We start from the raw sequence: 11,478 nt of genomic DNA, 5'->3' as shown, positions 1-11,478 counted from the left end.
ATGGACGAGTCTGGGTTTGGCGGTTGCCAGGAGAACGGTACTTGTCTGACTGCATTGTGCCAAGTGTAAAGTTTGTTGGAGGGGGGATTATGGTGTAGGGTTGTTTTTCAGGAGCTGGGCTTGGCCCCTTAGTTCAAGTGAAAGGAACTCTGAATGCTTCAGCATACCAAGACATTTTGGACAATTCCATGCTCCCAACTTTGTGGGAACAGTTTGGAGCTGGCCCCTTCCTCTTCCAACATGACTGTGCACCAGTGCACAAAGCAAGGTCCATAAAGACATGGATGACAGAGTCTGGTGTGGATGAACTTGACTGGCCTGCACAGAGTCCTGACCTCAACCCGATAGAACACCTTTGGGATGAATTAGAGCGGAGCCTGAGAGCCAGGCCTTCTCGTCCAACATCAGTGTGTGACCTCACAAAAGGTCAAGAAAAATGCCAAGGGGGGTGTAGCATCTCCAGGTCGGCTCACTTGCCCATGGGGTCAGTTGCATCCTTCTCAAAAACTCAATTAACCACTACACAGCTCACAACTGACCTATTTCGCTTATAGTAGTTTCATTATACCTCAGCCGACATGCTGTAACTCATGAGAGCCAGGCTCCGGGATGTCTGATGGCTCTGGATAACGCCTAACCCCCCAACAAGACTGGAGACAAAGGAAGAATTCTACCACCATGAATGTTGGAGTTCTGGAATCGATGCCTTGACTGGGGGATGACCAAAGTTCTGACTGAAGACACACACATATACACACATACACACACACATACACACACACACACACGCACATAAGCGTCTGGAAATGCTCATCCTGACCCCCACACGCACACGCATAAGGAGAGTTCCTTTATTCAAGTTTCAATAGAACAATAGTAAAACCCTACCTGACCCATACCTAACACACCTATGTATATGTATTCCCCTTTTGCCTTTATATTTTTATTGTTGTATTACCACTCATGACCTGTTCTGTGTTTTGCATGAAACACATTCTTATCTGATAAAACGTTCTATGTTTTAATTGCCTATCCCCAGTTTCCTCTCCTCTCATACTGTCTCTTTCGTGTTTACTATCAAAATGAACCTCTTTTACTTTTAGAAGCAATAGTGTAGGCCATGTGGACATTCAAGTACATGACATGAGCCTACTATACTTTAATCGAAACTTTATCCATTCCCCAACTTCACCATAAAGTATGCAAATGAGTGACCGAACGGAGACAAAGAAACTTTTTCCCTCCAAAAGTTTCAGGTATTGGATTGGTCACTCTGAAAAACTGGGCATGACCAAGGGATCAATAAAAACCCTAAGCACCCATTTATCGTTGCTCAGCTCGGTTCAGCTCGGCTCGGCCCCATGGGGGCCAACCCCCTCTCGGCTCTGCCGTCGGGGGGCCCCGTGCGCCTTTTCTTCCCCGCATGACCTCTTCTATTGTCGCCCGACTCGACTCCGATCTTTCTTCGGGACAAGACTTTCACTTTCTTCTGAGACTTTGCCGGCAGCTTCAATCGAAGAACTTTGTTTGCACCACCAAAACCTTTTTCGTTCCAGCAGAATCTCTTGCTTACTCCAAGGACTTTGAATCTCTGAACCTCCTTGATCCACTACATCAGGACTCTTATCATCGAACCAATGCAAGTAAAAGTTACCAATTATTTTAGAACCGCAATTTTAAGCTGAAGCCCCTTTATTAAGGCAAATCCTAATTACCTTGACGATTCTCACACGGTGGTAATCAAAACTCGATCTGAAACTTGCCGTATTTGATCTCTTCTCTAGTTCCTTATCTCTTTCTCTCTCTTTCTCTCTCGTTCTGATTTCCTCCATATTCCCTTCCTTAATCTCAATCTCTCTTTGCCTACTTTTCCCCTCTCTATGATCCTTATTCTGTCTTTTATGTTATGTGTGTCATAGTTAGTATGTGTTGTGTGTTTGTCTTATTAAATGCATTTTATTCACGAGTGATTGTCTCTGTGCTTTGCTCACAATTTCGGGGTCCCTGAACATTGCTCTTGCTACATGCTAAATTACAGCTAGTACTTTATAAAGTAGTTATTCTTTCTTGGCCAGGAAGATAACTTTCCCTGGAATTAATACATAATTATACTGTCTGTTCGCTGGACGAACAAATCAGATAATAGTGTTATTGATTCTCTAACAGTTAGTTCTAAAACCCCGTTTGAATATTTATAATTAATTATAACCAGTTATAATTGCACTTAAATATTTAAATTTTGAGCTAAATTCGTTACAGGGGTGAATACTTTTGCAAGGCACTGTATACATATGCATATATTTATTAATACAGATGAATATATAGAGTAAATAATGCACAAATCTGCACATACATTATCTGTTCCAGATTCATATACATTTTTATTTATTGTCAAGCCCTACTATTTAAATTTTCTGTTCTCATGCCAGATCTGTATGTAGGCATGTATGTACCAAGAGTACCTTAAAAAAACACAAATTTCTTGTGTCTGTGCACACTTGGCGAATAAAGCTGATTCTGCTTGTGATTCTGATCTAAAATGTTTTAACATGAGTTTGCCATAATACCAATAACATCTTGCAGTAATTATATTAATTGAGATATGTCATATATACATTACAGCACAGTGAAATTTATTCTTCGCATATCCTCCCAACCCTGAGTTGAATTACTTGAAGCTTTTAGTGTCATCTAGTGGTCAGAATCATGAAGTGCAGAAAGTAGCTTGCTTCTAGTGGATGTTTCAGCATGGTTTGGGGTTTATTAATTGGTTTCCATCTAACAAATCTGTGCTTTGCAGTGCCTTGACAATTTTTTTTAAACAGTCAAATGTCAAACGGTTACACAATGGTCATAATGTCCTTTTTTTTTTAAATAAAAGAGTCATTTATAGCAGGTATTTACAGTGAACTTGTCTATATACAATATAACCTCAGTGGTTTGTTTAACTAAGCCATAGTTCTTTGCACATTACATCATAGACAAGGTGGGCTTACTTGAACAAAATTTACATTTGAAATTTTTTTTTTTTTTAGTGTAGTTTATAATAAAATACCAATGACTATCTGATTGAAGCCAAAGTGAAAGCGAGTCTTAGGCACAGTTCATTAAATATAAAGTGCATTAGGGAAGAATTGTTGGCACTTAAAAACGTATACTTTAGTAGATTTATACATAATGTACCTAAACTTAAAAAAAAAAGCTAGACATTGTTCTCAAAGCATGGAATTTTGACTTGCTATAACTTGTCCATGAGTCTCGGACCTCTGGATTATGAGGTAGATCTTTACTTGATGTTGTAAAGGAGAAATCTGCATCAGATTGGCAAAGTTGAGATTCACAGAATTGTTAATAAGTTGAGTGCAGAGCATAGCAGTGGTATGAAAAACCTTGTGAGGATATAGGACCTCACCAAGAGATTGACTGTAAGAAGTTCTGAGCCTTGTGGCACACCAGTCTACATGGAGCAAATGTGTGTCCACTCCATGTCACCTGATATGACCAACCCTCACATAATTGGGAGATTACTATCAACTATCGTTACGTTTATTATGTACTTACTAGTGAAATATGCTAGTGCTGTTATTATGCTCAGTGCTTCAGATATACTGCATATCTGAATACATGCAAATGTTTAATTTATTAAATAATTTTTCAATTTATTAAACTTATTCTTTTAAAAATAAAATCTTTTAAGGATTTTTCCCTGGCACAAAAAAGTTATGAAAATATGATTTAGGTATGATATACATGTATATGACTATAGAATAGGCATTCTACTCAAACTACTCTTTTACTTCTCAAACATTGACATGCAGCCTTTGATTCTGAATGTGTATTGGAGTTTTTTTTTTTGGTAACTCACTAACAAGAAAATTTTACATTCTGTAGCTTTAATGTTCTGTTATATATGTGTTTCTTTAATTATACAGTTGTTGCATGTTGTCTTGCTTATTTTCTCAATAAATCACTCATACTGAAGGGGAAAAAGGCCCATATACTGTTTTATTAGTTTAAATCACAACACAGGATGTAGTGCAGCCATGGCATCAGGGGCACATATACATGCAACATATACAAAATAATCTCGAAAATTAAAACAGTTGCCATTGCACAAATTTGGTGGTAGGTGAGTAAACATTTTATGTAAAACAGTATGTGTAAAGCTTTTATTAATAACATACATAATGTTAACATGAATTCAAACTTGTGAGCTGAATAAACAGTGCAGACTAGGAAAAGTTTCTGAACTTGTCACTAACAATTTGTTAATGGTGTTTTTTAAACTACATTTTCCTAAACCCTCATACGTTGTCTGTTATATGCAAGAATTAAAAAAACATTTAAAACCTTTCTGGGTAGACAATAAAATACCAGATCTTGAGCAAAATACAACCTTTTAACTGTAATATACTCTCATGTTGTCTGTCAAATTAAATGAGAGACAGGAACACTATATAAAGATCTCTTTAACAGAGCAGCATGTGTAATCCATCTGCAAAATGATATGCAGTGTATATGGGAAAATATTCAGTTTAAGGGCATTCAAATGATTTAAAATGGTACCATACTGCACATAAGAGTAAGGGTTTTTTTAAAACTACATAGTGTTATTGGGCAATCGGAGTATACATATTTTATATAGTATAAATACATTAATCTGTATTTTTTTTCAGTGATGATCAGTTGTGCACAGTGAGATAAATACTGCACAGGGAGTATTTGAGAATCCACGAGTGCCAGTAAGTTCAAACTGATAATATAATAAGTTATAATTAAACAAATTATAAAATACATCCCTCGTATCATCAGTCTTTGCATATCGTAGTAAACAGGCCCTCCTAATATTTCAGTTATACAGACCCACAGTTTCACTTTTCTGAATGAATATATATGTAAATGTCTGCTCAGACAATATCACTGGAAAATCTGAAATAGATACTCTTACCAATGGACCTGATTTTGTTTGACATTAAACAGTATTATGATACATTTAGCTAGCATCAATAATGTTGTACAATAAATAGTTGCTTAATTCAGTAGAGCACATCAGTGATGCTTAAGTTCCAAGTGAATGAAAACTGTATGGGACGTATGTTCTCCCACTTCACATATTGGCAGTTTATTTGAACTTTATGTATCTATTAGATCTATCTGAACTGTGTGTGTGTTTGTGACAGCCGGTACTGTGCATGTGTGTGTGTGTGCTTCTGTCCGTGCATGTCTAAAATTTGTTTGCAAAGAACATTCTCATGCACACAAGTGTTTCAAACACAGGAAGCAGATCTATTGAAAGGTAGTCCAAGCATTTTTTTTTTCAGTGGAAATAGCTGCAAACTGAATGGAACATTGATCTTCGGTGCAGTCTCTGGCGTTTCACTCAGACGCCACTTTTATTTTTGCAGGTCACACTGCAGCAGTAATACGATGGATGGGTCACTCTTTGCTGCCTCTTTGAACTCCTCCAAAGAGATCTGGTCATCGTTGTTCTTATCCATCTTGCTGAAGATTTTGTCGACCCGTTGCTCAGGGGTAAGGCTGTCCTCATTCATCTTCATCATGATCACAGTGCCCACCATTTTGTAGATTGCCTGTTGAGGGAAAGGAGAGTCTCAATTTTACATTTTTTTTATTATCTAAAAGCAGTGATTTCAATTTAAAAAAAAAAAAAAAAAAAAACTAATGTAACCTCACAGCTGTTAATTTCCTAACTAATAAACGCCTATCGTTTCTTTTCCCAGCCTGTCTACCGGAGACCAACGTTATATAATCTGTATGTGATATAACCTCTTGCTAACAATCCACTGAATGGATATAGACTAGATATTGCCAAAAAACTGTACTGTCTCTAAAATGGCTGGGATGTATGGTATTGCAGCTATTAATATTGTAGATAAAGTGATACTTTGCTGATCTTTACTATCTGTCTGCCCTAGACTCTCGTAAGTGTGATCTCAAACAAATACATGAATATTTGTAGGATTTATATGGAATTATGCTATAACTTTTTTTTTTGTTTTTGAGTACTACACTACTAAGTGTTTTTTTTTAATTGCTTATACTGCAAAAGTATTAAAAAAATAAAAACAGATTTAACATAAAAGATTTTCCCTGAAACACCCAATGCTCAGACTCTCGCATGACCATTCATCAAAATCTTCTACTTCTTTCAGCTTTTCACTTCAGGGGTGGCCACAGTGAATCACCTCTCTCCACCTATCCCTATCTTCTGCATCCTCAACACTTGCACCCACTAGCTTCATATCCTCATTTATTACATCCATATACCTCCTCTTTGGCCTTCCTCGTTGCCTCCTGCCTGGCAGCTCCATGTCCAACATTCTCCTACCAATATACTCACTGTCTTACTGCTCTTACTACAGATCACAAGGTCATCTGCAAACATCATTGTCCAAGGAGTCTCCTGTCTGACCTCCTCTGAAAACCACCTCTGGTCCACCACCATAGCAAACAGGAAAGGGCTCAGAGCTGATCCCTGATGCAGTCCCACCCCCACTTTGAACTCCTCTGTCTGCCCTACAGCACACCTCACCACTGTCCTGCTCCTCTCATACATGTCCTGCACCACTCTGACATACTTCTCTGCTACTCCTGACTTCCTCATACAGTACCACAGCTCTTCTCTTGGCACCCTGTCATACGCTTTCTCCAAGTCTTCAAACACACAGTGCAACTCTCTCTGACCATCCCTATACTTTCTCAGAATTCTCAGAGCAAAAAATTGCATCTGTTGTGCTCTTTCTGGGCATGAAGCCATACTGCTGCTCCACTAGCTTTCACTACTCTTTCCCATAGCTTCAGTGTATGGCTCATCATCTTTATCCCCCTATAGTTGCTGCAACTCTGTACATCACCCTTATTCTTAAAGATCGGCACTAATACACTACTTCTTCTCCATTCCTCAGGCATCTTCTCACTCTCTAAAACCCTGTTAAACAAACAGGGTTAAAAATTCCACTGCTGCCTCTCCTAGACACTTCCAGACCTCCACCGGGATGTTGTCAGGACCAACTGCCTTTTCACTTTTCATCCTCTTCAAAGCCTTCCTGACTTCATCCTTTCTAATCTTATCTACTTTCTGTTCCACAGAGTTCAGCCCTTCTACTCCTTTTTTTCCCCCTCTCTCATTTTCCTTATTCATCAGCTCTTCAATGTACTCCTTCCATATCCACTGTACACTCTCCTCACACTCTACCTTTACATCTCGATCCCTCTGCCTAGCTAACCTGTACAGTCCTTCTCTAGTGTCTAGTACACAAGGTGCCGCATTGGCCACACAACTCACCCATGGCCACCTGCTAAAAGGGGAAGAACCACCATTATGTCAAGCCTGAAACATCAATAAAACACATTCTACTCCACTGCCCTGCCCTGAGCACTATAAGGCAGAAATTTTATTCAGGAGAAAAATATCTTCAAGACAGCTCCATCGTACAAGATTCTGAACTTCTTAACAAGCATAAACCTCAAAAAACTTATATAAACCCTTCTTGTTATCTTGCATATCAATGTAACCCTATCTATTGAATATCACCCTATGTTTTAACTACATTCAAACTTTTGCCATAATATAGCCATTGAAGCTAACATGGCATTAAAAAATCAATCAAAAAAAAATCTCTAGTGTCTAACCTAGTGTACAACTCATCATATGCCTTCTGCTTGGCCTTAGACACCTCCCTCTTTACTCTGCTCTGTAACTCCTTGTATTCCTGTCTATTCTCTTCAGTCCTGTCCATGTCCCACTTCTTGGCTAACCTCTGAATACTATCCTAAACTTCCTCATTCCACCACCAAGTCTCCTTATCTTCTTTCCTCCTTCCAGATGAATGATCATTCATCAAAATGTTTTCTTTTAAATAAAAGATAAACATCACTGTGTGAATGCAAACTGCATATTATGTATAATTCTATAGATACATTTTAAATTCAAACTACACAACATTAAAGCTGCCACTGTAAACATGATTAAAAGGTTAAGTTGAGGACTACATGCATGATTTTCCTTTTACCTTCCATGTACAAATAGCAAAGTCATTGCATTGTGACTGTGGCCCCAAGCAAAAAGAAACCTTCCATGTTATGTTTTTTAACCCCAGTGACTAACCCCAACTTTCCTGGTGGGTTTCTTCTCGGCCGTAAAACCATGTTTATGTGTATCCTTCAGTTCTACTTCATTCGAATCATCTAGGATGGTTTCTTTGGAGGCCACATATTAAAGTCTGACAATGGTTGAATTAAATGATTCTGTTGTTTATTATGGATGAGACTCAAAGGTCTAAAATGGCAACTACTGAGGATAGAAATTACACTGTATCATACTGTGTATTAAACCTAGTTCAAAAGGAAAGTTAATCTGCTAGTGTGTAACTGGAATATCTGTATTCCACACCAAGTTCCAACCAAATCATCCTCATAGTGTGTCTGGTGCGCATAGTACATGCATTTGTTTGTTTGAATCATAAAATGGGAGAGCATAAAGAATGCAGCCAGTGCTTGTTTCTCTTGTTGTGACTGCACTTCGGCAGTCAATGTAGCCAGCTGGTGTGTCTTGCTCCTTTTGTAAAGTGGAGCCCTCTTTTGTGTTGGTCAACATTAAACCTGTAAGTAAATGTGTATTTTCAGAAATGATTATTTACTTTTGGTGAATTGTTTCAGTGGAGTGTGATCACACCCTGTTTACAAAACATTTCTAGCTTTGGGTTTATATCTCACACCACACGTACATTGCTGTGGTTTATAAAACCCAGGTTTGCAGGAACTTTGAGCCAGCCAACTTCCTTTCTTATCTGATTTAACAAACCCAGTTATCTACCACACTCGCATGTCTTTCAGTGCTTCGAAGGCTACCTTCAAGATATCTGTACTTATTGCTTCAGCAGTTTTAGGCATTCTCTCAATTAAGAACTAGGAACAACTGTGCTCTGTTTTAGACACACAATTTATGGTCATATTCAGGCTGGCTGCATCATGGATTTATGCACATGAGGTCATGCATGTTTCTTCTGGGGGTATTGATATCTAACATTTTATATCAGCAACTGACAATTTCAGATTGACAAGTTACAGATGGATATTTATTGCAAAAGTAACAATTTAAACAAAATCCTTGAAAGCATAAATCGGGCAAAAAAGTGATGGGTGTGTGAGGTCAGGCTAAAATATGTAGCTTCATTATGTTTAAAAAGAAAGGGCAAAAACCATCCTGGAATAAGATGTGGCAAAGCTACATGTTGCCATATTATAATGTTACACATTTAAATTCAGAATTTATCTAGGCATTCATAGAATAAGAAACAAATAGTACTGTTTTTTTATACATAAAGTTTTTAATCTTGGCCAGTTATAAAGTAACTGACAGTAACTCTTCCATGCCTCAGCTGAATACTCCAAATATATTATTCACAGAATACAGCATGTCTCTTATTCCCATCAGCCACAGACACTAATTTTTGTAGCATTTAAGTCATGTCTTGCACAGCACTCGTGCTCTAATGGTTGTCTTTTTATTATTATTTACCCTCTAGTCTATGTATGTCCTTTCGCCTTGTGAACATATTTTGTTGTGGTGCCTAAGGTTTATGTTTTCTGTATCATTTGTTTTATTAAAATATAATCTGCACTTGTATCCACCCTCTGCTCTACAAGTCCATGGCAGAAAGCTAGACCTAACATGGATGCAGTGGATTTTTTTCACTTTTCAAGAAGCCCTCCTGGAAAAGAACCACCTGATGTGGGAGGAACAGATATCCTCTGCAGAGCAAGGAGGTGGAGTGATGCTATCACTCCTCCTCCCTGCAGAGAATTTCAATCCCCACTCAGGCCTCGCAGAGAATGTCTCTCTCCATTCTGGCTCCAAGGACGGTGTTGCACAAACTTTTGGACAATTACTGAATGTTGGATACTATTGACTACTGTACATACCTCAATAATCTCCAGCATTTCCACTCGTGTGATCTTGCCATCTCCATCCAGGTCATACATGTTGAAGGCCCAATTGAGTTTCTGTTCGAAACTGCCTCGGGATGTAATGGACAGAGCACAGATAAACTCCCTGAAGTCAATGGTGCCGTCTCCATTTTTGTCGAAGGTCCGAAATGCATGTTGGGCAAACTTTGATGCATCACCATAGGGGAAAAACTGAAAGAAATGTGAAAAAGTATATTAACTGTAAATGCAAGTGCTGTTGCTTTTGTTTTAAACAATTTGTACAATACGGTTTAGTTTTAAATTACCAATGGTTAAGATGTGAATTATATACAATTTCATATGTTGTGCTCTGTGTGTGCGCTTCTGTATGTGTGTTTGATCACTACATCACTTCAGTGTGTCTTTGGCAGCCTCACCGCAGGAGTGGGCTGCAATGCGGACCAGCACTCAGAGCTCCGAGTGCTGCAGCAACACAGCTCATCACTCCTTCCTTTATGGGGTGGGCGGATAGATGATAAGACTCTTAATCACCTCAGACAGAAATGACCTCCACCCATCTCTAGTGCATACACTGCCTCTGCATTTAAAACTGTGAATTCATGCAGATGAAACACTAATCTATAAACTAATTACAAAATTAAAATACTTTTTCTAATTCAAATGTAAACACACTGACAGTTTATTGACTGAACATGCCCAGAAATGTTTCAATTCAGTCAGGCTTGGAATGCATTGTCATATTATGAAGGTTTAAATCATAGTATCATGAAAGTTTTAAAGGAAATATATAAGTATCAGAATTATTGGTATGTCTCTTTAATAAAACAATATTCCTGCATTTTTGATCAACTTAAATAGATGAACTGAGCTTGAGAATATTTAGATGCAATGTTTCCTGAACACTGAAGGCTTCTCTGCTTCAAAGCAAACACTACTGTAGATCATCTTATGCAGGTTGTAATTACAGATAACTATAATTTAATTAGAAATTGTGGACACAGTGGCAGATGTTATGTTCAAGTCAAGAAATGTCAATATTTGATAAAATAATGTCAAAGAATGGTGATAGATTGGGGGCAGAGGGAGACAATGTATACATGTGTGTAATGTTATGCAAATTTATGACTGTTGATCAAACTGCAAAAACGTTAAATTATTTGCCTGAAGTCTAAATCGTAATCACTACTGTCTTAAGGAATAAGAAAAACCATGTCACCTGTAATCTGAATTGAAAATGTACAAATCTGAATGTGTATAGCTTAATTTGTTTGTAGTTGTATTACACCAAATTGAAACTGTATTCCACATCTTGAATGTGTTTGCAAGGTTTCAAATTACATTTATCATTTGTCAAATTTATCATTTGGTTTTTACAACCCATTCCAGATTTCAGTCAAATTCAGATTAAAATGTTCCACACAGTCATTGAACCAATAGTTGATTGAGCTAATAATTTAACACTTTAATGAGCCAATGATTTGTTTTTTAAATGATTTAATCTGAACTTGAATTGTATTTGAAATGAAT

The 11,478-nt window shown here is 37.7% G+C and overlaps 1 protein-coding gene across 1 annotated transcript in view; it reads right to left on the bottom strand.

Moving 5' to 3' along the window:
* Positions 1-3,986: 3,986 nt before the first annotated feature.
* vsnl1a (visinin-like 1a) overlaps positions 3,987-11,478 on the bottom strand; it is a 28,451-nt gene continuing 20,959 nt past the window's right edge. The window contains exons 3-4 of the mRNA XM_058379573.1: positions 9,946-10,161; positions 3,987-5,591 (exon numbers count right to left, since the gene is read on the bottom strand). Of these exons, the coding sequence (XP_058235556.1) occupies positions 5,394-5,591; positions 9,946-10,161 (414 nt within the window). The 3' untranslated portion in view covers positions 3,987-5,393. The remainder of the gene's footprint in view (positions 5,592-9,945; positions 10,162-11,478) is intronic.

Source organism: Hemibagrus wyckioides, linkage group LG25, assembly GCF_019097595.1.
Source record: "Hemibagrus wyckioides isolate EC202008001 linkage group LG25, SWU_Hwy_1.0, whole genome shotgun sequence".
In the NCBI taxonomy this organism is placed as follows: domain Eukaryota; kingdom Metazoa; phylum Chordata; class Actinopteri; order Siluriformes; family Bagridae; genus Hemibagrus; species Hemibagrus wyckioides.
Note: the sequence above shows the minus strand (reverse complement) of the source record. Positions and strands in the feature narration are given on the sequence as shown.